The 26,965-nt window shown below is 41.9% G+C and overlaps 2 protein-coding genes, 1 non-coding gene and 2 pseudogenes across 5 annotated transcripts; 3 read left to right on the top strand and 2 right to left on the bottom strand.

The window, feature by feature from the left end:
• Positions 1-3,343: 3,343 nt before the first annotated feature.
• On the bottom strand, positions 3,344-8,486 carry LOC115669878 (actin-related protein 8). Of its 2 annotated transcripts, none has more exons than XM_030591026.2 (12): positions 8,117-8,486; positions 7,836-7,936; positions 7,572-7,642; positions 7,365-7,432; positions 7,113-7,174; positions 6,789-6,886; positions 6,250-6,331; positions 5,430-5,572; positions 4,746-4,894; positions 4,359-4,492; positions 4,072-4,190; positions 3,344-3,798 (listed from the first exon to the last, which is right to left on the bottom strand). In XM_030591026.2, exons 1-12 carry the CDS (start codon positions 8,431-8,433, stop codon positions 3,721-3,723), a joined length of 1,422 nt encoding a protein of 473 aa, XP_030446886.1. In that variant the 5' UTR covers positions 8,434-8,486; the 3' UTR covers positions 3,344-3,720. The 2 variants fall into 2 exon arrangements, with proteins under 2 accessions (XP_030446886.1, XP_030446887.1); XM_030591027.2 differs by having other exon boundaries at positions 7,836-7,921; positions 8,117-8,485.
• A 2,397-nt stretch (positions 8,487-10,883) lies between these two features.
• Positions 10,884-10,955, bottom strand: TRNAW-CCA (transfer RNA tryptophan (anticodon CCA)). The gene has a single exon. It is a non-coding gene; the product is annotated as a tRNA-Trp (tRNA).
• A 2,827-nt stretch (positions 10,956-13,782) lies between these two features.
• LOC130134586 (zinc finger CCCH domain-containing protein 49-like) lies at positions 13,783-18,464 on the top strand (annotated as a pseudogene).
• Positions 18,465-18,688: 224 nt separating this feature from the next.
• LOC115669877 (serine/arginine-rich splicing factor SR45a-like) lies at positions 18,689-21,802 on the top strand (annotated as a pseudogene).
• A 1,580-nt stretch (positions 21,803-23,382) lies between these two features.
• Positions 23,383-25,977, top strand: LOC115669882 (two-component response regulator ARR14-like). 2 transcript variants are annotated; one of them, XM_030591039.2, is made up of 6 exons: positions 23,383-23,589; positions 24,209-24,364; positions 24,456-24,827; positions 24,917-25,005; positions 25,146-25,622; positions 25,740-25,977. In XM_030591039.2, exons 1-6 carry the CDS (start codon positions 23,442-23,444, stop codon positions 25,818-25,820), a joined length of 1,323 nt encoding a protein of 440 aa, XP_030446899.1. In that variant the 5' UTR covers positions 23,383-23,441; the 3' UTR covers positions 25,821-25,977. The 2 variants fall into 2 exon arrangements, with proteins under 2 accessions (XP_030446899.1, XP_056177256.1); XM_056321281.1 differs by lacking the exon at positions 23,383-23,589 and adding an exon at positions 23,611-24,095.
• Positions 25,978-26,965: the final 988 nt, after the last annotated feature.

Raw genomic sequence — 26,965 nt, forward strand, 5'->3', positions numbered from 1 at the left:
TTAGCGATTCCGATAACAGGAACATGACGGCGGCGGCGAGGGCTACGCGTGGCTTGGTCCGAAAATAACACGAGATTACTATATATAGACGGCTGAACAGTGGCTAGACAGTAGCCAACAGCTCCGGTGAGGGCTGGTTTGGCTCACGGTGAGGCGGTCCGGCGGTGGAAACGACTTGGACAGGCGGCGTACTGCTTCGGGCAGTCACAGCGTTGCTGCTGGTGGTTCTGGCCTGCGAAACAACAGCCAAAGGGGCTGAGATAGTGGCTGATGGTGGCTGGAAACGGTGAGGCCGAGAGGGAGGGGGAGAGAATGAGTAAGAGAAATTAGAGATATTTCTCTTCTAGATAGGCTTGTCTTTCAAGCCAATTTCAAGTCCAAGCTCATCATTTTTTCTCATAAATGTCAAGACTTTAGCTCCCCCTTTGTCACTTCTCAATTAATGCTAGAAGGGCAAAATGGTAATTTCACAAAGTATAATATAAAATACTATACGCATATACGAGCTAGAATTTTGTACAGGCTCGTATAAATCAAGTTTAGGCTCAAAATGATTAAGATTGGGCTTGAAAATGTTATTAGGCTTAAAATTGGCTAAGTGGGCTTAGATTGGGCTTAGTGGCTTAATGGGCCCACTTGGACTTGCTTGGGCCCAAGTGCCAAAGTCCACATTGGGCGTGAGGCCCAATGGGCCTTTGCCCGGCCCACTTCCTCGTGGGCTCCAAATCTCGGCCTATTAACTCCTTTTTCTGAATATTTTGAGTAAACCGATAAATCAAAGGATTAACAAAGCAACGTCCAATAGTTTCATCTTGAAATCCTCGAAGGTTCGATACCCAAATTCGGATTCTAATTCATGGTCAAAATCGATCGATTGCGACTTTAGTATATCTCAAACTAACAGGCTGCTTTTAGGAGTTACGCGTATTCGACCCGTGATTGACTTGATATCAATCCACGTTTAAGCTTTCTCGAGCCATGGATGATCTCGGTTGTCATGTAATTGCGAGGGGTAAATCGCTAGTTCCGAAGTACACGATCAATAGGGATTCGTTTCGGATCGTTCGCAATTCATACAATGGTCAGGCAGAATCACCCGCGATCAGATTGTATACTATTGGCGAAATATTCTATAACCGTTCCTTGATCGTATATAATGGCTGAAAATTGTCCCTTGTCAATCCTTATGGTCGAATTGTCAATTCATGGTCGAGTTCTCAAGTCGTGCGTACTTAATCACTTCATTATATCCCGAATAGGGTCAAAATTTGAGGATGTCACTGTATTCCACCACCAAGACTTCTCCTTGCTGTAGAAGCCCAATCTCAATTTTGATCTCGTGGATGCAAAATCTATTACCTTGAGAGAATCTCTCCTTCAACTCATCGCATATTACATTTGATTCTTCTGCATATACCACGCTTCCCTATAAACTGCGGTCAAGGTCAGGCATTAAATTCGGGTGCTACTGGATCTGGCTTCTCTAGCAATCCATCAATAGACCCGAGTTTATTTTTTGCACGTGATGCGCGTCTCGTCGCCTTCGACCATGTTGCATAGTTATTCCGGGTCATACGCATGAAACAAGTACGCTTCCAACTTTGTCGAATGTATTAAGATAATATGGTGAGGAAGGGTTAATAACCTTATTGGTAGACGCTTCCGGAGCTATATCGCAAAAGATGCACGTTGAATTGTTTGGTGTTTTTAAGCTCTATGACTCTGATATCATGTGATAATTCATAATTTGTTTGTATTGCTCTACGTATGGTACAAATATTTATACAAAATTCTGCTTAACAAAAGAGGGAAAGAAAAGATCTAGCAAATATCTTTGATTAATTATAAAAAATATACTAAATATTATGCTAACTAAAAAACAAAAAGAAAATCTTTAGCAATCGTCCGTAATAAAAGATATGGGCCAATAATGCCCCAGCCTCATCTTTGCACCGACTCGCTCAACCTGCACGTTGCTTTTAGGTGATTTTTGTGTTGCATATCCAATTCTAGAGCATTTAGAATCTCAAATTTCTGCAATGAACTTTGCAGGTTGTCCACTGAATTTTCAGTTCCTGAATTACACGATCATCACGAGCAAATGTAAAGGACCTACTTGCCCTCCCCAGGTCTGTTGCGTTCAAGAAGTTTGCGTGCCCTTATGCTGATGTCGTAAACGACCTAACAAATGACTGCGCCTCGACCATGTTTAGTTACATTAACCTCCACGGGAAGTACCCGCCCGGCGTTTTTGCTGCCAAATGTGGAGAAGGAAAGCCAGGGCTCGAGCGCCCGGCATCACCACCGTCGTCCGTAGCCAATGACAATAGCGGGGCTCAAATCACATTCCATGCGCCCCTTCTATTAGTTCTTTCAGTTGGCTTCATCATCCTCTTGTTCCAGGTTCCGTTTGGACCAAGACTATGAACTCTCTTCACTGCAATTATTGTATTCTTTTTTTTTAACGGCATCGAGTAATATATGATTGCTGGCCTCTGCATCTTTTTTGTCTGTCATGTTATGGTAAGCCTGTTCTTGAATGTCCTGCCCCTGATCTGTGCTAGGTTTCCACATAACTGTTGTTGGACCTTTATTGAGTCAGTTTGTGATTATGTTTACTAACTTATCTGTATACCAATATGCCATGGTTCTTGAATTATCAACTTGCAACTTGTGGAACGAAATCTTCGGATGGTTGTCGTCTTAAGGCTCTGGCATGCAATTTTTGTTCTTTTTCCCAAGTGCCCGGCACGACCACCATCAACCTTTGCCATTGACAGCGAGGCTCAAATCGAACGCAGTGCACCTCTTCTGTTAGTACGTTCATCCGGCTTTGTCGTCATCCGTATCTTCCAGTTTCTGTGGGACAAGACTAAACTTTCCACTGTGATTATTCTCCTTCTGCAAATTCGAGGAATACAGCCACCAGCCTTGTCGGCCTCCATCTATCAATTTTCTGGTACGCAGGTTCTTGAACGTCCTGCCGTTGATATGCCATAGCTCTCATACGATCAATTCTTGCGAGGAAGGAAATCATTTTGGATGGTTGTAGTTCAAGAGTCTGGTATGCAACCTTCTTTATTTTCCCTGGCCGAGTTCCTCCCATTAATGGCTCGAGTATAGAGTGATTGAGCCGAACTTGCGCGTGCGCACACACACTGAGAAAGAGAGAGAGAGAGAGAGGTACTTCTTTTGAGAATAATTCCGGTCACATCTCGCTGGATTGGACAGTTGATCCAAACTGTCGTGCATAGCAGGAGAACCATGCAATTTGCAAGCGAGCCGAAAAGTCTATGCCCCTGCGACAATTTGGAACGTTTCCAAGAGACATCTGACAGAGAACTTTTGAAGAGAGATGGGGAAGATTCACTTCGTTATTCTGAGCAATTATTACATTACGCTATCGTTGGCACTTATAATATAGTTACATCACGAACGCATGTCGTACTCTACACACACACAGGATTATAGCAATAGAGGAATCCACATGCGAGGATTATTTAGCAAGATCCTGGACATCATGGACAAGTCATACAGGAAAAGAATGCCGAATTGCGACAGCAATTAATCATGTATTCACCTATCTTAGCTTCAAGACTTGAATCTTCATCGTCGGAGAAGAACAAGACGCTTATTTTCTCCATCCGGTCAACTTGCTCAAGGGTTCAACTGCTACCCAGATAGACACCAAGCCTTAACAGATCAAAGCAACTGGGCATTTCACCATAAGAGGTTGAATCTAGACTTATGTCGAAACTGCTTCTTTGTCAAGCACCAGGGCCCAGGGAATGTGCTCAACTGTGTTACGCCAGAAAACAAGGCAACATCTAGAAAAGTCAGAATTCACCAAAAGCCTGAAGAGGAGTCTTCCTACCCAACCCCCCCCCCCCCCCCCCACTTTTTTTGGCTTGTCGAAAATTAGACCTTAAATATGTATGCAAGCAGCATATACACACTTAAGAGTAGACCTTAAATGGCAAAGGAAAGTCTTGCAGAACCGCATATTCAGCATTTGTTCACAGACTATTGACATGCAAGTTTGCTAACATTTCGAAAGTGAAGAAGCCTTACATTGCTGATTAGCTTTGCCCCAAACCAAGCAGTATCTGCACCATAAGGTGGTGTTACGACCCTGATCCCACTTGAAATGGAAGGGGGAAGAAGTCCATGCAATTCTTTCTCCAACCTCTCTGAATAAGAATTTTCACATGCATGTCAAAGATTATCTCGTCAAATTTTGGGACCTGAACGATGATTCACAAGTACTCTCGTAGTATGATTATTGAAGCATATAAAAAATTGCTCATCGCATAGCATTTTCTAACAAGAATGCTGATACATGAGCAAAGGGCATATACCTGCTAGCCCAGGTAAACATGCTGTTCCTCCAGACAAGACAACAGTCTTGAACCATGTGTCATCAGCATTTAGCTCTGCAGCATGGCAATGGTCCATGCAAAGTGCTACTGCCTGGTGCAAACTCATGGTTCGTCTGTGCAAAGCATGGGAAATCACTTTAACAATTGTATTTGTCATCTAACAAAGTCCGAAATTTAGAAGGCTGCGCAGTGTCGTTTTACAAAATGCAGAGAGAGAGAGAGAGAGGCCGGAGACAAATAAGGCAGATGAAGAATCTGCTTTTCTCAAGGCAGTGGACATTTATCTGAGAAAATCTATTCAAGACTTAAAGCACTAAGCTCCTCAAACATCAAAATATTGATGGCAAATGGAAGAGATGATCTTACACTCCTGCCATGCGAGGCTGAAATAGGATCTCTCCTGTCTGAAAGCGTTCTTCTGAAAGAGTAAATGACCCTTCCCCTGAAACTTCAAAAGATGCTTCTGTGTTCTTGCGTAACTCAACTTCATAATCAGCCGCAACATAACATAGCCTCTGCATTTCCATTTTGTCCAACATAAAAACAACAGCAGACATCAGATGGTGATGCTACGCAAGTGTAAAAGATGAGCTTGAAGAAGCCAATTGAATAGTTTAGACATTGTACAGCTTGAATTCATGGTAGATTGGCCAATATCTGGCTCAAATTTTATGTGGACCCAGACGAGGAAACAAATTTTAGGCATACAATTTTACTCAAATGTTCCGCACATAAAGAGGATCGAGTTGATTCGCAGAAAGTTGCAAATGCAGAAGAAAAGCATCAGCATTTGGGACCTCAAGTCCCTTTTCTAGTCTTGTTAACCAAGGATGTTCTTAAAGGACAGGACCTGGTCAGACTTTATTAGAAATTCCATCGTTCCAGGCACTACTCTTGCACGGGCAAACATTGTCAGGGGGAGTCAGCTGATGAATCGTCAACATTTTTGCAGCATGTTTAAATGACAGAGAGATTTTGAAAGCAGCCAACGCACTCTGGAATACATGATACAAGAGAATCGTGCTCAATTATCAAGGAAGAAAACATTACCTCCTTCAATGTACGAACTGTATACAACGACGCAAAACTCAAATTCTTCTGCTGCATCAGCTCCCGGAGGAATCCTGTCAGTTTTAAAGCTCCAAGTCCCGTGACTTCCACACCCACCTTGCGCATCACTTTACCATGCAAAACTTGGGGAGAGAAAAAGAAAATCGGGGTATACTAGTAAGTTTCAACTCTCACAGAATTAGAAAACAGACAAAAACGAGGAAGCAGCAATTTTGCATTTGGATATTCCACAGGTTCACCATCCCATTATATTTTTATGAATCTACTATGTTAAATATCCACCCTCTCTCCCCAACAAAAATAAAAGGCCCAAACTCTATCTCATCTTTTAACCCTTAATATCAGAAAGCACTAGAAATTTAGTTAGTAGCATGAGATCAAAACTGTTAGGGACGTCCAGATTATGATGACACATCCTATGTAACATGTTTTGTAGCGTTCTTTACATATTAAAGTAACGAAACATTTGTGTCCTCTTTTACTGAAAATTTAATACATATCGACAAAGTTTTCTATAACAAAAGGAGTTCATGTCAAACAAACAAGAGAATGTTTCGCAAGGAGAACCAAAATCAATAACTGAGTTAAGCATAAGTTCATCAACAGGTGATCCGAAACTACCAAATTCCAACCATCAAATGGATTTCTATGGGTTTGATGAAGTAACAGATTTAGGTCCATGAAACACTTCCTGAGAAGAAGTCAAAAAACTAAATGAGGCAGGAGGCCCGACTGGCATCTCACTCCCACCAGAAACTAAGGCTGCGTCACTCATAAATAGAAATGAAGAAACAATTACTTGGAACAATGGAGGTCGCCTGGAAACCGATATTGACAGAAATTCCTGAAGTTCGCCTCGCTGCATAGAGTGACAAAGTTGCCTGCAGTCAAGGAAGAAGCATGAAGAGTTTTGATATAATTATGCTCAAAGTAAAAAAGTAACCAATTTGAGCTGAAAAAGAGAAGGAAGTTCCTTGCAAGAGGTACATTAAGGTCTGTCAATTCTCAATAAGTCAAGAGCACAAACGCACTTTTCACAAAGAGAAAGAAAGCATCCAACTAGGGTGAATATGCATCAAGAAATCTAAATTGTGATACAATAGAAATAAAAGTGCCCCTTTTTTTTTGTGACCAAGTAATTGATTTATATTTGACGAGTATGCATTTCCACATTTGTTGGCAGACTCACAAACTGATTCTTCAGAGCAGACCTAGCTTGCTGGTTGGTGACCAAGGCATCATGAATAAGACTAACATGCAATCCAGGATAACAATTCTCTTTATCCTCACTCTGATATTCAAACAACCAAGAGAATAGGAAAGGAAAGGAAATTTAACCTGATCAATGGCACAGACAGCAGGAACATTCATCTCAAATAAAGTAAAGTAGATGGCCTCTTTGAGCTGCCGTCTTGATGCTTTTGCAGATTCGGTATCTAAACAAGAAAAAGAAAAGGTCTAGTCTCTAAAGATATTATAAGATTCCCTTTTTGGGTAATGAAGGATACAGACTGCATTATACAGTGTAGAAACAATAAATTATGATACAGTCTCTATCGCTGCACATGCAATTTGCCATATGTTAAGGCTCTGACTAGGAAGCATCAAGATCTAGATTCAACACTACTTCCACATTACACGGTATGCAAGCAGCTTACTCACCATCATAGTGGCAGATTGGAATGGACACGACGATTGGCTGTGTTGATGGCCTCACCTGCATCCTGAAATATACCGGAATCGACATCTTCATATGTAGAAGTTCAAGATTAAGAGGAAATATCAAAATCTAAAGTTTAAATAATTTCTGGAAAAAGAAAACGTTAAATTTCTTGGTAGAATTAAAATTTCAATTAATCCGATCACTGCGGATTACTTGAATTCCCAAAGTTAAATTAGAGGATAGAGAAGAACCTGCTATAGATCGTCGCAAAAAAATGCCGAAGTCTGGCATGCATTGGAGATTCGATATTGCCAAATTCCTACACATTATCCGACAACATTCAAATAGATGCAACTTCTGGTACCGGGGCTTCACATAAAAGAAGACACGTTTCGTGGTGTTCCCAGACTCCATGCGCCTTGCTACAATCGAGAGAATGTGAATTCTCTAATCCTTACCAGGAAGGTTGCTGACCTGCCAGATGGACAATCATATTTGCTCCAACCATATTTGCAATATCCAGAACCACCTAGCTCAAGACAATAAACGAGGCAACCAGAACACTATGATCAAGATACATGAAATCATAAAAAATAAAAAAAAAGTACGGCAAGATGACAGACAATGTCCTATGACGAAGATAGTAATAGGTATCCACGCATTTCTTCTCTATCGCGCGGCTCTAATTGGTACCGAATCACCTTTGAGAAGCAGAGGCTTACCATCAATTATGACGGCACCGGGTACCTGCGCACGCCGGCTGTATATACTCATAAACGATAGCTCAGGCACCTCATTCGAGACCGTCCTGCAATGCTTTCGCCTCCATTAAGCAATTACTCATTAATCTAGTTCCACAAATCATCGACTAAATCGACTTCAAAGGACTCTTCAAAAGTACAGTATGAACCACAAATCGGCGATCGTGATCATATCATTCGAACCGATAATCTACTCGCATCTGCGCTTACTGCGCCAAATTTCGAAGAAGGAAGAAACTCACTGAATCGGGCAGCCGAACCGCAAATGGGTCTCGGCGAAGAAAATCGATTCCCAGGGCAGGTTCTGGTCCTGGTTCTGGAGGAACGAGATCCAGAGGCGGTCGTCGGACACGAGGGACTTCCACGACCTGCACACCAGGCTCGTCTTCATCGCGTCCTTGGGCCCCAGCAGCCGCAGAATCTGCACCAGCACGTCCTCCGGGAGCCTCTCGAAGGCCCCCAGGGACGACCGGGCCGCGCCGCCGCTGCCGCCGGCGGCGGCGGGGGAGGACGGCCGATTGGACGCCAGTTCGACGATCTTCCGCAGGATCGTCGACATCGCGGGCCCGAAGTGGCGGAGGAGCTCCGGCAAAGAGATGGTGAACAGAGTAGAAACCGGTAGGTGAGAAAGTGAGGATTTTCATTTTCTTTTGGTGGGGGCTTGGGAAACAGCGATGACGTGGCGAATGGAAACACGCACCACGTGGAGAAACAACGGGCCGTGTGTCTTTTTTTTTTTTGGTATTTGCCCTCGTGATGCACGTGCGAGTTTCCGTGATTGTTTTTTTTTTTTTGTACGGAGTGTCCATAATTTGGTGATCGGACTTTTCGAGAATATTCCAGAAAAATCACTACAGGGGTGTTTGGTTTAGTTTTGGAAAGAAGCTTTCAAGGCCGAAAGCCACTAGGGGAAATGCTGAACCGTTTGGCAAGCATTCCCAATGGGCTTTCGGTCGAAAGCCAGCATTTGGCAAATGTTGAAACCAACTTTTTTGCCCCCAAACTATCCTCACTTATTCTGGCTTATTCCGAATTTGCCCCTCTTATTACTGTTCATCTTTTGCGCGACGGCGACCGACACCCGATCTGGCCGGTGAGATCGCAGGACCCAGGTGACGGTCGCCTGAGGTTGCGCGACCACCTAGGTGCTGCTGGTCTGCGTCGCGCGACCACCCAGGCCAGCGACGCCTGAGGTCGAGCGACCCAGGCGCCGGCGCCTGAGTCGAGCGGCCCGAGCAATAGCCCTCCTGAGATCGCGCAACCCTCGCCAAGGGTCGCCCGGCCTCAGGCGACGGCAGATCTGGCTCACCGGGGGTCGCCCGGCCTCGAGCGACAGTCGCCGGCGCCAGATCTGGCTCACCGAGGGTCGCCATACCTCGGACGATGGCCACTGGCGCCAGATCTAGCTTGCCTACTACCGTAGGCCTTTGCCGGCTCCGGCGAAGGATAGGGTAAGTTTTTTTTTTAATAAAAAAGAAAATTCCCAAAGCACATTGCAAAAAAAAATTTGCCAAATACTACTTAGGTCAAAGTAGTTTCATAAAGGATTTTTTACCAAACGCCATTTGCATTTCCCCAAGGGGCTTTAACTTGAAGGTATTTGCATTCCTTCAAGTCTCATTTACAAAGTTGAACCAAACGGCCCTACATCTTCTGTAATTGGCTCATTGTAAGTTACAGAAAAATCGAACCGAAAGACAGCTGAAGCAACCCATCGCCGGCGACGATCGAACTGTCGAAGAGGCCAGGCCAGGCAATGCTGATGATCATGCGACCCGTAGACGCGTGAACCTAGACCCTTAGCATCTAGACCCACAATCGTCAACCTAGACCTTGACGACCGTTGATCCTTAGGGAATGGCCCCCCGACAACCCGTTGACATAGGCCCACATGATCGGAATTCGAAGCGACAAATAAGGGCAAAATAGGAATTCGAAAATGTCAGTGAGGGCAAAATTGAAAAAAAAAAGTTATTAACCCTAAAAATTGTTTTCTGAAAATGCTGAAAGCCCAAGGTAAGTAAAGCTTTTAGCTTCACCCAGATTTCTACCACCGTTGACCTTTTGTGGCACTCGTCTCTCGACGGTTGTTTCTCGACGACTATTGACTCTGAGCTCTTGTCGATCGGAATTTGGAACAAAGAGTACTGAGAGAAATGATGAATAATAAAAATGAGAGCAAAATAGGAATTTGAAAATGTCGGTGAGGATAAATTGGAAAAAAAAAAGACGATTAATCTGCTTGGAAGTATTTTTTGAAAATGCTGAAAACTCAAGGTAAATCCACAGTCTTTATCTTTACCAATGCTAGCTTTCATTCAATACTCTTATAATAAAGAAATGTAGATCGCGATAAGCTGCTAAAATAAAAAGGGATAAAGTGAAATAAAAGGAGATTCGGATCAAGCGCAACATTAGACATTAGTAAGTTGATAAAAGCACATTGGGAATAAAAATAAATAAATAAAAGAAAGGCTCAGGAGAAACGGGTGGAAAACTCAATTATATAAATAAAGAAAGGGAAATGACAAAAATAATCCCTAAACTTTGGCCAAATATGCAATTTAGTTCCTAAACTTTTAATTTGTTCAATGTAGTCCATGAACTTTAACCCAATGTACAATGTGATCCTTAATTAATTTGTTCAATGTCATCTTTGAACTTTTGGTACATGTTCAATTCAGTCCCTGAACTATATGAAAATATTTAATACAGTCATTTCCATTAGAATTATATGAAAATATTCAATGCAATCACTTCCATTAATTCAAGTTCAAGGACTGCATTGAACATCGAACATGGTTCAGAGACTGAATTGAATATGTACCAAAAGTTCAGGGATGACATTAAACAAATTAAAAGTTCATGGACTAAATTACACATTTGACCAAAATTCAGGGACTGTTTGTGTCGATATCACAATAAAGAAACACATCTGCCCGTGTTAAGCTGCCAAATAAAAAGGGATAAATAAATAAAAGTAAAAACGAGATCCGGAGGAGAGGGATTTGAACCCGACGTGAATCGAACACGCAACCTTCTGATCTGGAGTCAGACGCGCTACCATTGCGCCACGGATCCTCCTTGTGTTGTTTCTAACTATTTAATATATATTATTCTTATTCTCTAGTGGCGACGTCCAAGGCGACACGTGGCGCCCATCTCGTGTTTTAAACCCTTTTTTTTTGTTTTTTTCATTCATTTTTTCCCCTTAAAGGAACATGTTAGATGAGAAACTCTTCATCATAGGCATGATGATAAATAGAGGAAGTCAGATTTGTTGGCCAAAGCATTTTATCAAAGATCGACGGCCACGATTCGATACCTAACCTTTTAGAGAAAAGAGTTCGAATTTGATTGCCCGTTTCCGGTCCTTCACGACGATAGTCACGAAAATTCGATCCTCATTTCATCGTTTAGCTTTTAAACCAGAAGATCAAACGATCGCCGTGGCTTAATAAGTACAAACAAGACCGTCTCCCGAGTAAGAATACCGTATAAAGAATTAAAGAGAGTTTACTTCATCCCTCGAGAAGCTGGTACCGTGTACCGTCTTCTCCGAATCAAATCGGTTGGATTTTCTCTTTGCGGTAGTTTATCCATCTATATCAATTCGCAATGAATTTCTTGCTGCCCCTAATGAATCCTCCGATGGAAATGTCTTAATATTCTATTTGAATTCTAGTCTATCGAATGATTAGTTTCCTAATGTTTCTATTTACATTCCAGAGTGGCCAGTGATCTCTTTTGCCGAACGAATCGTTTTGAATTTCCGTGAATTCTAACAAACCATTCATTGGGGAGTGGGGCCAGGGGCGAGGGCTTATGATCTTCAATAGTAAATTACTTGAATTCAATGGGAATATTTTAGAATGACATTCGCATTCATAAAACGATGGATAATCAATAATAACGAGTTTATCAAGAGTACAACGTTGACTGGAACACGACGATCCTTCATTAGCTAAGCAATACCTTAGATCAGTCCATTGAATATTGATTAATACGCAATCGATCGACCACTATTTGAAAACAGCCTCTTCTGCTTTAAAATGAAATACAAATTTATAACGTCATTAAATAATTTAATGGAGTTATTTAATTTAATTAATAAGATTATCTCCTTGGATTAGAACTTACATTTAAATAGCCTCTGTTAATAGAAAATAATTTTTTTTTATAGATAATAGAAAACAATATGCTCGATAGACATACAAACATTAATTTTAAAGAAAGATCAATAATCATATTGACCTCTTCTACTTTTTGCTTGTTTTCTTGATCAGAATAAAACTGGGCTCATTTTATCATTTAGGTAAAGTTTTAGATTCATTACCATACGATTTAATTAAGATCGTAGAAAAATTAAGTTTAATGAACAATTGAGAATTGCAAAAGATAAATTCAGTATCTTCTAGAGCTACACGCCTCATTTTAGTGTCCTGGGAGTCGAACCTGCCGAAGCCCTATTCCCCCATATATATATGTCTTCCTTGGGATAAGGAAATACCTCTCCGTGCTTTACATTTCGAGGATTCAGATGAAATCTTTTAAAAACATGCTGAGAATATGATTTTCTATAACAATGAAAGATGAGATCAAATGCTTAACTCCAAGTTGCACGAGGGTTGCTCGTGACTGGGCCAACTTGGTGCTTTGGCAAACAAATCAAACATGAAAACTCAACCGTGCAACCTCGGGTCCATGCAAGGTATAGTTTTTTTCGGTCGAAATGCAATGTGTAGTTTGGTGAGTCACAAGTGAGTTATACTTCAAACCCATTATTAAGAACTCATATTCGATTGGGCTATGCTATACTAAATCCATGCAACCCATTTCTTGAAAATTTAGTTGATCCATATACGACTCGCCTAACTAGATATTTTTCAACAAGGAAGAATGTTAACAAGAAAAAAAGGAAAAAAAAAAACTCCTATAACATACGTCCAAAAAGTCAAATGAGCAAAAGAAAGGGGGAAAAAGTTTTCGGAGCTAGTTTGGGTAAAGAGAAAAGAAAATATAAAATTCATACCTCATTGTTAACTCAACCATCATTTATACATCGCTATATTTAATAATATATAGGGTTAATATCACGAAAAACCCTAAACTGGTACACCTATGATAATTTTATCCCAAACTATTTTTTTTACCACAAAAAACCCCAAACCGATACACATGTGATAAATTTACTCCAAACTAATATTTTAATCACTAAAAACCCTAAACTGGTATATTTGTGACAAATTTACCCTCCGTTAATTTCCGTTAAATTGAATTAATACCACAAAAAATTACAAAACTGATACACCTGTGACAAATGGAGGATAAAACATAAAACTGGTACATCAGTTAATTATCGCGTGTCATTTAACAAAGAAATTTGACAGTAAAATTTAATGGAAATAAATTGAGAGTAAATTTATCACAAATGTATCAGCTTGTGATTTTTTGTGGTCAAAAAATTAATTTGGGGTAAAATTATCACAGATGTATCAGTTTAGGGTTTTTCGTGGTATTAATCCTAATATCTAATACATATATGAGGTTTATCATTAAAGACTATTTTGCACCTTCACATCAATTTATCTTTTTAAAAAATATCAGTGTGCAAATCCTAAATTCTCACTCTCATCTAAAATACTCAAAATATATATATATATATAAACAAAGCAACTCAAGGCTAAAACAAAATACCAAAATGAATTTACAACGAGAGATAATTTGTTCTTTTCGGTATGGAATTTTATTTAAAGATTTGCGAATTTCACTTGCAAAATTTTATTTATATCAGTTTTCGATTTTTTTTTCTTCGACCCAAAAAAAGAAGAAGAAAAAACAAACAAACAAACGGCTAGGCTCGTCGCATCAATCCTTCCCGCGCTTCTCCATCGCCCATTCCAGCCCTGCACGGCGGAAGGTTTCTGCTATATCAAACCCTTAATCCAGAGAGAGACGGAGAGAGACGGAGAGAAGGACGAGCGGCGCCGGGAAGTGCTGAATCCACGCCTCGCTCGGGGGCGAAAACCCTAGACCATCATCTCGGGCTTCCATGGCGCACCCGTTGCTGAGGGACGCGGAGGCCGACGGGTGGGAGCGCTCCGACTTCCCCGTCATCTGCGAGTCCTGCCTCGGCGCGACAACCCTTACGTCCGCACGGTACCATCTTCTCCTCCAATCTCGCTCTTCTACTCGTTCGCTCGTAATTCGCCACCTCTCGATCCATTCCCTCGATCGTTCCATACTCGGTCGCAGCTTAAATTCGAAGCCAAGCGCGCGCATTGTTGTATCAGGTGCGCGAGTATCATCAGGGGCCCTGATTGAGCTGTTCTAGAGTAGCCCAACAGCGGAACGGCGGATCGGCGAGCCTGCATTGAACAGTACTGCTGCACGCTGCATTGACCAGTTATTTTCCTTCGGTCCTTCCCTCGAAATGATATTGCCTTAGTTTCTTGTTCGATAGATTGCGATTGTAGTCGTCAATTTGAGGTTTCGCTACCCCCCCTTTTAGTTCTGGTTTTCTCGAGACGATGTTGGCTTGGATCGCTGATCATGAATACATCCCCTCTCGCATGGCCCGTTATGTCTCTTTGCGAACTCTCTTCCGTGTTCTCTGTATGCTGCGTACCGCCTGTCGTCAGTCTGTTACCCGGGTCATGTTGACGCTTAATGGCAGCTCGTCCTGCAATTTGCCCCCTTTTAAGGTTCCTTAGCCGTTGGGTTAGCGTGTCTATAATGCCATGCTCTGATTTGTTTTCATCTGACCTATCTTTCTCTCTGTGCTGTTGGGCATATGTACTTGAATGCAGACAAAGGCACAGTATGATAAGGAGTGCAAAATCTGCCAGCGTCCATTTTACAGTTTTCAGGTGGGAGACCAGGTCGCGACGCAAGATACAAGAAAACTGAAATTTGCCAGACTGTCAAGTCTGCCTTTGGGATCTTGAATATGGGTTGCCAGTTCAGGTTCGCGATACTGCTTTATCCAACAGCTCACATGACGCCATTCCCAAGAGTGATGTTAATAGGGAGTACTTTGCAGAGGAGCATGATCGAAAGGTACTCTCTCTCTCTCTCTCTCTCTCTCTCTCTCTCTCTCTCTCTCTCTCTCTCTCTCATGCGCTGATTCCACATCAGTCCTTGCTTGCACAGTTACACTTCATGTTTTGACATGCATCCATGTGCAATCACATTATAATTAGGAGAATATTGGAAACAGCGAGGCTGTTGAGAGAAGTAGCTGCAAATTTATCTCAGTATGCGATGATTACTTGCAGACATCCCTTTGTGAAGATATTCTGCTAAAGGGAGGTTCTTAGGCTAAATGTACCTGATATAAGATGGTGGTGTTGAGAGATCTCGTGCTTGAATTTATCTTATTATCTATTAAATGGGTTCGAGTTGCATTAGAGATGGCACGGTGTACATGAGCTCTGACCGATGAGGAGATATTTTTGGATAAGAATTTTTTTCTGATAATTGCAGTTGTTTATGATTAGCAAAGAACCTTGATTATCATGTCCATCTTTTGTTAGTTAGAGCTATGCCAAGTTGCTTCATAGGATAAGTATGATCCCGATGCCAGGGGTGAGAAATTTCACTCTTAAATGGTAGGTTTCAATTTGTTCATTGAAAGGATTGCGCTACCCAATGGCTTGCATGGATAGTGCTACATTCACAGGCTTCAACCCATCCCGAAAAGATCTTCGTATGATAATGCTTTGCTAGTCGTTGCACTTGTCTGTGATAAGTACAAAAACCTTAATATGATTCCCATCTTTATTGTGTAGGTTGTACTAATGTACTTGTGTATATGCTTATTGTTCTTTTTCATCATTTAGGGTGGACCTTTGTGTTATATGCTTAACCATGAAGTTATGTTATATGGAGATTGATAGTGAGTCTTCCCAGCAGTTCACTATTATCATGAAACTTGTTACCATTACTGTGCAGGCTAGGGCTGGATTAGATTATGAATCCTCATATGGTAAGGTTCGGCCTAATGATACTATACTGAAACTTCAAAGAACAACACCATAGTACAAAAGAAACAGAGCTCATGTTTGCAGCTTCTACATTAGGGGGGAGTGCACCAGAGGTGCTAAGTGTCCATATAGGCATGAAATGCCAGTAACTGGGGAGTTGTCTCAGCAAAATATAAAAGATCGTTATTATGGGTATGTTTCTCGCCTTGCATTGCATTTATTGTGCAAAACCTCCTTAATTAGTCCCTCTCCATGCATATCCATGTTCTTGCCCTCGGACGAACATTGTCATTTTCATGGTTTCCTGGTTTCTTGATCTCGAATTGTATGGGTGCGAAATAGAAAGCCTCTTTGCAAGTTAAATATGTTACCAAAAGCATGCTCATGCATTTGAGAATTCAATAATTTTTTTGGGAAGGAGGGAGAGGTGAGGAATATCGGTTAAGAAAATGGGACAAATTTTAAATATTTTTTAGAAGAAAAGAGGGGGAATTTTGAAAAAAATTTCATCACCTCCCTGATTTTCACTTCTTCCAAATGTACCATAAAACGGTGAAGCTGTTGGTTTTTCTCAATCCTTCATTGTTCGATATCACTTTGATGTACTTTTCTTGATATTTGTCTTTTCATCTGCTTGAGCGTGTGGTTTGTTGTTATCTCCCTTAGCCAAGCTACATAACTTAATGCATTTTTTTGTCAAAAGCTTATGCATTTTGGTTTCAGTTTTGACCTAGCTTTTAGTTGATAATTTAAATGTTATTCCATGAATATTTTCTACTCTTTTTGCATCTTTGAATGAGTTCATATAGGATGGGCAAGCTCATCTCACAGTTTATTGTTTTATCTTTTGCAATTAGTTCTATGTTCTTTTGAGACTGAAGTGAAGATTGTTCTCTCTTTTCTTCTTATGTTGTGATTTATTTTTTTAGGGTGCTATTGTGTCGAGTTATGGTCCTCAAGAATCTTCTACTGCAATAGTATGTGTATTTCTCTTTAATATTTTAGTTTTACATGGCAATAAAGAGAAAGGATGCAAGGGAGTAGACACTGATACCTAGTGTAGTCCCATTAGATAGTTTCGCTCGAACTGAAATATTGGCAAGGTTTCAGTAGCTCTGGGTGAAGCTTGTCATCCCGTGCATTTATCATTGTTAATGATGTCAGCTAGAATTCTCTGTTAGATTGAATTTTTCCAGAGGAATTTCCCTTGCAATTTTGTGTAAGGTAATTTGTTACCTGACCAGCTAGATGATTATGTAGTCTACTCGAACTTCTTGATGAGCGTAAGGAAAGGCTGATAAGAATAATGAAGTTTTTTTTATAATTGAATCTAAATAGGGAGCACCACATTTTGGTCGATATTGTGTTTATGTATACAATATCTATTACCCCTTCCTCTGTCGATGTCAGCTCAGTCTAGCAGATTCTCTTTGCTAATGTCTTTCTTTTTTTGTTCACATAGCTAACATGTACACTCATTAAAAACATCTTATACTTGCTTCATAGGCATGTATGTCAGAATTTGATTGCTTATTTTCAGGGATTTTTGCATAAATATTTCCAGAGTAAATGATCCAGTCGCTTTAAAGCTGCTCAACAAGGCTGGGGAGATGCCCTCATTGGAGCCCCCCCGAGGATGAGAGCATCAGAACCCTGTAAGTGGGTGGCCTTGATGCAAGGGTATCCGAGTAGGATTTGAAGGATAATTTCTACGCCCACGGTGAAATCGAATCTATAAGGATGGTGCTACAACGAGCATGCGCTTTTGTGACATATACAACCAGGGAAGATGCAGAAAAAGCTGCGGAGGAGCTCTCAAAAAAACTGGTAATAAAGGGGTTAAGGCTGAAGCTGATGTGGGGTAGACCTCAAGCCCCAAAACCAGAAACTGAAGGTTCGGAAGTTGCACGGCAGCAGGCAGCCGTTGCTCAGAGCGGGCTGCTACCAAGGGCGGTTATATCTCAGCAACAGAGCCAAATGCAAGCGCCTGGTTCTCAGGACCAGGGCCCAGCAATGCACTACTACAACATGCTACTGCCTCCTCAGAGAGAACCTTCTATCCCTCCATGGAGCCCCAAAGGATGGGTGCGATTGTTCCTTCCCAGGAAGGGTCTTCCAGTGGGCCCTCAGGGTCCAGCGAGAACAGGCCACCTTCGGAGCAGCAGCAACAGGGGCAGCATTATGCTTACCCCGCAATGGCCCCACCTCATGGGCAATATTATTCCCATCATTACCCTCCTTATGATTATATGATGCCCCCGCCTCCTTATCAACAGTACCAACCGTTGAACCAATCGACATTGCCTCTGCTGCATCCCCCTCCGGCAACTCGGCAGTATCAGCAGCATCCTGTGCAATCTGGATCCACACCCTCGAGTTCTGCACCCGTTCCACCGCCAGCACTGCCATCATCTCTGGGGTCTACACCTGGGGGCTTTGCTCCACCAGTGTCTTCTTAGTAATTTATTGTTAATTTTAAGCTGGAATTTTGTCACATGCTTTATGTTTCTCCTCTGCGAAGGTACGGTTGACATTCATTTTGGTTGTAAGGGCTTTTGCAATCTGGCCCTTAGAAGGCTAATAATTGTAATGTGCCTAATTCTTGAGCTTTTTGATTATTAAGACCCATTCATATTGTGACTTTAAGCTAGTTGAAGATAGCTGCACTCTGGTCATCAATTGCTTTTAAGTGCTCTTCAAAGCTGGTTAGTACAGTGATGAGAGGGAAAGATTCGCAGGAAGGCAGAAGAGGCAGAAGCTGGATTTACTTTGCTCCCTTGATGCTTGGGTTTTGGCTCTGCATGGGGAAAATTCTTTTGTGTCAGTCACAAAAATGACTGGGTGTGATCGACTAAGCTCGTTGCTTATGTGTTATGCTTGTTATCCTCCGTGTCGTTTGAAGTGTGGAATCAATCACTCCAGGTGACCATTCCATACATAAAATGTCCATTTATTGCTATTTATCCTGGGTTCTGGGCAATCGGTTAAGGCATAATCAAGAGATATGATTGTGGTTCTTTCTGGCTTTCTTTTCCGATTCTTCCCGTGTTGGGGAAGTGTAACTTGCAAAGTGAATGCAGGTTATGCAATTTAATGTTTTCTTGGTCTGTTGATTGATGTTCTGGACCTAGTGAGAGAAGAAAGTTCTCTACATTTTGCTTGAACCGTGCACTTTTGAGCTATTTTGCTGGATTTTGTTGCTTGATATTTGGAGTAATGGGTTTGAGATTACTGTGTCCTTGCCACTAGTGCTGGAAAATCATACGATGATCAGTTCCAACTTTTATATTATTGGAGACCTGCTTTCTGTAAATTTTTCTTTCTCCTTTCTCTGGCCTTTTTAAATGATTTGGGTGAGAATATCTTGTTATTCTTATCTTGGTAAGTACCTTAAAAATGAGGAGTCAAAGGATCATATATTCATTTAAAGGGCATGAGAGGTTGCCTGCCCTTGTGAAATTGAAATAAAAAGAAAGACGATCTCCTCTTGTTTTTTTGGAGGTAAGGGAAGGGACTTTGTAGCTTGCTTGTTTCTAGTGTGGAATTACTCGTGTTCAATGGAAGGTTTAGGTGCTTGATATTCAGAAGGATGGTTTTCAGCTTTGTTTTGGGGACGCGATTACTCTTTGTTGAACCGACTTATGAAACTATATCTGTTATGTGATCAACCATTTGCAGACTATGATCTAGAGAATGAATATCAATTGCTCAAGAATCTGTGTTCTAAGGCATTTGAGATAAATTGCTGTACTGGTTATCTGCTCTGTTTTTCTCTAGCTTTCTTCGTCTTATCTGGGCATAGTAATGACATATTTACACTTATATCATGGTTGGTGGCATTGTGGATATGAAATTTACCATGTGGGTCTTTTTTTTTTCTTACCAGATGTATTACTCCAGAAGGTCCGATTATTCTCATGCCCCTTCACCTCACTGGAGGTATAGTAGGTCAGTCCCTAGGTCGAGGTCAGTGTTAAGGAGAAGATCAAGGTAAACTATTGATGATAATCCTTCCTTTCTGATATCATTTGGTGCATTGTTTTTTTAATGCTGATGTAAGCCTCCCTTATTGGATAACAGGAGTCCTTCAAGTGATGTTGAGAACCCTGGCAACAATTGTATGTAATGGGACTGTCCTGCCGGATCACAAAGGGGGAACTGGAAAAGCATTTTGCGAGCAGTTTGGACCCTAGTTGAATCTTGATCTCTGTCTTGTATCAAATTTTTTTGGAGCTTCTGTAAACCTCTCTTACTGTTAGTTTATTGATGTGTAGGTGGTGGATGTGCATCTCGTGGTTGACCCGTGGGCAAGGGAATCTCGTGGTTTTGGGTTTGTAACTACGTCAACTATTGAGGAAGCTGAGCAGTGCATCAAGTGTTTAGATAGATCTGTGCTCGAAGGTCGTGTAATCACTGTTGAAAAGGTATTGCTTACAAACAAATCAAACACACAAAGTATTAGATTGCCGGGGTTGTATGCCCTGCATTTCTCTTTTCTTTCTGCCTATTGAACTTAGATATCTTGCTTGTGTCATTTACTTATTGCCAAATCATAAACGCATGACTCTGTACACTTACTTTCTTGCCTTTGTTTCTTGTTTGTTTAGGTAACTGACGATTTAGATTTGTGATGACAGGCTAGGAGGAGGAGGGGAAGAACTCTTCCTACTCCAGGAAGGTATCTGGGGTTGAAGACTATTCGAGGTTAGATGGTTTGCATTGTTTATTTGATTTGGACTGTTTCCTGTCGATTGCCCACTAACTTAAGCTCCTAATGTTTTATTAGTGCGCCGGCACTCTCCCAGTTACTCTTCCCGTACCTCTCCTCGTCGGACTCCAAGCTATTCTCCCTATAGTAGGAGCAGGTCTCCTCATTATTCAGCTGACCGCAGCAGGGGCAGGTCCTACTCCCTTTACCGCAGGAGGCGCAGATCACACTCTCCTTACTATGGTCAGCGGAGGGCTTATTCTTGTTATTATAGTCAACGAAGATCGTACTCTAGATCGCCTTCCCCTTATAGTAGGTTGCCAGTGTTTCGGCGTGATAGGTCCTACTCCTTATATGATTCGAGGGACTACTCACCGGATGATCGTTATCACAGCAGGAGCCGCTATTGATCTATTTCTAGAAGTGTCTCACCAGGAAGAGGAAGATACTCTAGGAGCAGCTATTCCCCGAGGAGGAGGAGATACTCACCTAGCGAATCTCCAAAACCCAGGAGAAGGTCGAGGAAGAGTTACTCTCGTAGCACCTCAAGAAGCCTGAGGAGGAGTTCTAAACGGAGCTACTTATCCAGGCGCAGGTATTCGAGGGATAGCTATTGGAGTTTGTCTCTGGGTCATAGTGTTAGTGCAAGTTCCAGAGCAGTTTGAAGGTCTAATACGCCAAGGTCATCATCACCTTCAGCTTAGGCAATGTTCTGGAAATAAATTTGAGCCATGTCTTTTCTTGATTATCATAAAGCTTACCTTCTTGGCACGCTTAATGGTGACCAGCGATGCGTCCCTGAGTTTGCCCTGGTAGACTGTCCCGAGCGCACCTTCCCCGGTCACGTTAGATGCCGAGAAAGATGACCTCGTCTTCGATGAACTCCTAGCAGTATCTGTAGAAGCTGTGGAACGACGATGACAAACCAAGCTAGGATGAATACACGCGAGAGCTGATCAGCCGAGAGTGAGAGTGGAGCGGCTTACAGGAGATGGTGCTGACTGGCCTGCCAATTCTGGGAAGGGCCAGAGACGGCAGGCTTCGAGGAGCTCTTCCTCTTGCGAAGGAGGACGGCAAAAGCACCCGGAAACTCTCTTGGCCGCTCATGGCTTCTTAGGCTCCAGCAGAATTGATTGGAGTCTTCGTCTCCTTCACTCTTCACTCTTCTTCGGCTACTATGTCAATGTATTTTGCGAATCCGTTTCTCTAAAACGTCGAGATTCTAGTTATTTCTATACCTCGTGTGAAAATTCGCGCATATCATTTAGAAGGTGAGGTTATTTTCATCCTACGTACTAATCTTTTGTTCCAGTAAAGCCAGGGAATGGATTTGATCAAGTCGAGGACGGGGCCAATCACCAGTTGAAGGTGAGAGGCGGCGGATTCACCGCCCATCATCGCCCGGCTCTAGCATGAGTCGACGGACAATGTCGGCCGCGGCGGCGGCGGTGGAAGAGAGAGATGTTGCCGGATGGTCTTCAGGAGGAGTGATGTAAAGAAACAGCTAAGAGGAGGGAAAAATACGCATAGATAAAATAACTCTTGCGAAAAAAAACAAACAAACAAACAAATTAGATTATGAGATTTGAGTTTTTGCGGCGTTCCTTAGAGGAAAGTTTGAAACTTTTCTTCTTCCACCAGTTGCTATTTAGCCTGTGTCGTCCCTCCAGTCTAGCACCAGCAAGAGGGAATCGGGTTGGATGGACTCTTTTTGTAACTCGAAACCTAATTTAGGGTAAATGTGTGACGGGATGCTAATTTGAGATTTTTCATGACACAAAAAAATAGTTTAAAGTAAATACGGCACGATTATACCTGTTAGCATATTGTAACAAAAAAATTAGTTTGGGAAAAATATGGCACGGATTTATCAATTTGGAGAATTTTTGTAGTATCAACGTAATTTAGTAAATTTGACTTTGCATCAAATGCCATAGAGCTCCTCTTTTTTTTTATATAAATAATAGCATCGTCAAATTGCACATAAATTGTTTTTGGATTAATATCACAAAAAACCTCACGCCAGTACGCCTGTGATGAATTTACCACAAACTAATTGACCACCAAAAATCTCAAACTGGTACATTTGTGACAAATTTGCCCTCTGTTAGTTTTCGTTAAATTGAATTAATACCACAAAAAATCATAAACCAATACACTTGTGACTAAGATCCTAAACCGGTACACCCGTCAACTGTCACGTGTCATCCAACTCAACAATTTAACGGCAAAATTTAATGAAAACTAACGGATGGTAAATTTATCACTAGTGTACCAGTTTAGAGTTTTTTAGTGGTCAAAAAATCGACGTGGGATAAAAATTTGTTACAGATGTACCAGTTTAGGGTTTTCCATGATATTAACCCAATTTTTTTTACCACTAGAAATATTTAGAATAGATGGTTTTCGTGTTACTTTTCATGGCAAAAGGATGTGATCAGGAATTTGATCATTAACTATCCCAAAAAAAAAAACCACTTTAATTACAAGTAAAAGAAAGAAAAAAAAAAGGAAACAAATATATATGGGCCAAAATTTCGAGTTTTCCGCTTATCCTCACTGTTACTTCAGTTCCAAGTTTCCTGTTCTATTCTACAGTTGTACAGACCAAGAAACATTTGACTTTTGGCAATTGCAAGATCTTCCAAGGCCGCAGATTATCGATTCCCTCGTGTTAATTACCCCTTCCTGGTTATTTCCTGATTTGAAACACCATGAAGAGAAGAGCCCCCCCTTAAATCACAAACTCTCTGCTGCACATCAAGGTCAAGACCTCTGTTGCACATCAATGTCTAAGTAGATTACTTCCATCAACGACCGTATATCCTGAGAGAGAGAGAGAGAGAGAGAGTGACGGGCAAGAAGAACGTAGCGATGGAAGGGGTGACCCACAACGAGAATAGTAACGTTTTGAGCGAGGATGGTGATCGATTCCCAAAGGGTTTAAGGGTTCTCGTGGTCGACGACAATGTCACCTGTCTCCACCTTCTGGAGAAGATGCTTCAAGACTGTTCGTACCGGGGTAACTTCACTGCACCGCGTCGTGTTTTCTCTCTTTTCTTGCTTCGACTTCGCGTCTGCAATAGTGTGTTGTTGTGTTGTTTTCTGAGTCTGATTGCCGCGGCATTAGTGGCGGTATGTATAGTTAATCATTGCGACCGAATTGCGGAAGAGAGAATTCTCGCTTGTGTACTTGTAGTAGTCGAGGAATTAGTTTCATGCATGCTTGATCGCGGGTTGATGTTCAAATTGCAACCAGATTTTTTAATCCAGCATAGGCACTGACGAACTCAAGTACCCATCTAACACTACAGATAAAATCTTAGATACCGACTCTTATGATGCACTCTTGTATTTTATAAAACGAAAGAAAGAGACACAGATGGCGAAGGTAAGATTAGAAGATATTCTAACACAAAATCAAGGAGATTTTGATTTCAGGCAAGAACCGTGACCAATCTCTGAACATCATCCAGCGTCTCTACAGATGAGAAGTTGCAAGTGGATTCCTTATGCTTGTGCCACAAGGTGGATGGTTTAAATGATATCGAGAGGAGACATTTGATAATGGAATGCGTCTTATGCACATAGTTTTTTAGCCGAGAATCTGCATGTATGATATGTATAATGTGTTTTTACAGTGACCAAGTGCCAGCGAGGAGAGGATGCGCTGTCGATGATTCGAGAGGATAAGGCCAGGTTCGATATTGTCCTGACGGATGTTCACATGCCCGGCATGGATGGACTTCAGCTTCTTGCCGAGATTGCTAACATGGGGATAACTTTGCCTGTAGTCAGTAAGTCCTCATATGTCAATTAATTCAAGCCAGACTCATAAATTCATGGAATTGATGTGATGTATTCATTTTTTTTGTTTAAATTTGCCAGTGTTTTCGAGCGACGCCGTAAAGGACACTGTCGCGAAAGGAGTGAACAGCGGGGCTTGCGATTTTCTAGTGAAGCCGATTCAAATCAACACTCTCAAGATTCTATGGCAACATGTGCTTAGGAGCAACCGATCGTCAAGCAACAATTCCACCAAAGAACTGGAGACGCCGCATGCTCTGACCACATCTTCATCTAACAATGCCCATACTCAAGCACAGAATGAGGAAGAGAATTCTAAAAGCTCGAAAAGGAGCAGTGAAGATGAAGCCGATCATGGCCAGAACAAAAGCGGGGTGAAGAAACCTCGCGTGGTATGGACACCTGAGCTCAACCGGATGTTTATCATGGCCGTCAATAGTCTTGGAAACGATGGTGCGTGACGTGCGCATGAACTTGTTTCCTTTTTGAGTGAGATAATGGTTGACCTGACTGATGGGGTTTTTATATGACACGCGATGCAGATGCCAAACCCAAGAAGATATTGCAATTTATGAGGAAAATGGCGGGTGTCCCTCATCTCACTAGGCAAAACATCTCCAGCCACCTTCAGGTAAGTCCCCTCAATTCAATCTCATGTAGAAAGATCAAGAGCATATTGGGAAAAAAGCGAATGAGTGCTTTAACAAGTGTATTTATTCCTTTGAACTCCTGTGAGAAATGCTTATTAAATCAAGCTTGTCAATTGTGCAGAAACACCGCACGAACTCGAAGAAGATAGGCGCAGCCTCGGATCATCGAAGTGCACATTCTTCTCTCATTAACGGCCCTGGCTTCGCCAATCTGACTCATCCCACTCCACCATCATCGTCATTGATAGGGTGCGGCGTTATCCAAAAACATGCTGCTTCAGCTCGATATCCATCACAAGCTATGAGTATCGCCCCTCGACAGCAGTGCACAGGTTGTAGCATGAGGATGCCTGATCTTGTTGAGTTCCCAGATAATAACGTGCTCCCAAGGTACCAAATGGGGCTCGAATCACAACCGCTTGCGCTGTTGCAACAACCGAACCCACCGCTCCAGAACTACGGCCACCAACAGCGAGTGAATGAATCAGCTCAATGCCCGCCGTATGCTCCTGCGCCATCCGTTGGGTTCACCTCACCAATGAACAACACACACCAAGTATATAATAACAAGGCTATGTTTGCGGATATGCTTGATACGGTTAGTTGATTTGTTGGCCGAAGCTATTCTCCAGATTTGGTTGGTCAGTTTAGTTTCAATACGGCGATTGACAATGACGACTCATTCTGATGACTATTATTTTCGTCTTTGATGCAGAATTTCTTCGAGGATCTTGGGTTTGGGGAAGACTTTCCTTTACTCGACAGCTACATCCAAGACAACAACGGTGCCATGTAGGAGAAGGCTAGAGTGAAGAGTAATCTTCCTGCGGCGGCATATATCTGTTAATAATTGCATAGATAGACTTAACTCTGGTTATTTTTGTCTCGTATTGAAGCGAGAGCTTACTGTAAATATTTCATTAAAGCTACTTTACAAATTCTCTCTCTCTTTATCACTTTTCTTTCGCTCATTCTTTCGCCGTTCTTCTTTATTCTACCTTCGACCATGCCCATTCATAACCGACCACAGTGAGTTCGCAAGTGTGTGTACATGCCGCTTGCATACATATTTAAGATCTAATCTTCGACGAGCCGAAAAAGGTGGGGGGGAGGAAGACTTCCTCTTTGGGCTTTAGATGGATTCTGACTTCTCTAGACGTCCCCGCGTTTTCTGGCGTAACACAGTCGAGCTCATTCCCTGGGCCCTGGTGCTTGACGAAGAAGCAGCTTCGACCTCTTATGGTGAATGCCCTCCTGCTTCGATCTGTTAAAGGCCGGTGTCTATCTGGGAAGCGCTGAACCCTTGAGCAAGTTGACCGGACGGAGAATATAAGCTGTCTTGTTCTTCTCCGCCGACGAAGATTCGAGTCGTGAAGCTAAGATAGGTGAATACATGAATAATTGCTGTTGCAATTCGGCATTCTTTTCCTGTATGACTTGTCCATGATGTCCAAGTCTCGCTAAATAATCCTCGCATAGGAATTCCTCTTTTGCTATGATCCTCTGTGTATAGAGCGCGACGGGCGTTCGTGACTTAAATTATATTTGAAGTGTTAACGATAACGTAATGTAAGAATTGCTCGGAATAACGAAGTGAATCTTCCCATCTGACTTAGAAAGTTCTCTCTCAGATCTCTCTTCGAAACGTTCCAAATTGTCACATGGGTATATAGACTTTTCGGGCTCACTTGCGAATTGCATGGTTCTCCTGCCATGTACGACAGTTTGAATCCACTGTCCAATCCAGCCAGGGGTGACCGGAATTATTCTCTAAAGTACCTCTCTCTCTCTCTCTCTCTCTCTCTCTCTCTCTCTCTCTCTCTGTGCAAATTTGGCTCAATCACTCTATACACGAGCCATTCATGGGAAGAACTCGGCCAGGAAAAATAAAGAATGTTGCATACCAGACTCTTGAAACGACAACCATCCGAAATGAATTCG

This window comes from Syzygium oleosum, unplaced genomic scaffold (assembly GCF_021117445.2).
Source record: "Syzygium oleosum isolate NSW1041296 unplaced genomic scaffold, Sole_v2.1 Sole_v2.22, whole genome shotgun sequence".
NCBI classification, from domain to species: domain Eukaryota; kingdom Viridiplantae; phylum Streptophyta; class Magnoliopsida; order Myrtales; family Myrtaceae; genus Syzygium; species Syzygium oleosum.

Coding starts and splice junctions, on each gene's coding strand:
- LOC115669878 (XM_030591026.2), bottom strand. CDS start 8,433: ATGTCGACGATCCTGCGGAAGATCGTCGAACTGGCGTCCAATCGGCCG. Junction 6,887..7,112: donor TCCAATCTGCCACTATGATG/GTGAGTAAGCTG, acceptor TTTCTTGTTTAG/ATACCGAATCTGCAAAAGCA. Junction 4,895..5,429: donor CAGTTCGTACATTGAAGGAG/GTAATGTTTTCT, acceptor ATGGAAATGCAG/AGGCTATGTTATGTTGCGGC.
- LOC115669882 (XM_030591039.2), top strand. CDS start 23,442: ATGGAAGGGGTGACCCACAACGAGAATAGTAACGTTTTGAGCGAGGAT. Junction 24,365..24,455: donor GATAACTTTGCCTGTAGTCA/GTAAGTCCTCAT, acceptor TAAATTTGCCAG/TGTTTTCGAGCGACGCCGTA. Junction 25,623..25,739: donor TTGCGGATATGCTTGATACG/GTTAGTTGATTT, acceptor TCTTTGATGCAG/AATTTCTTCGAGGATCTTGG.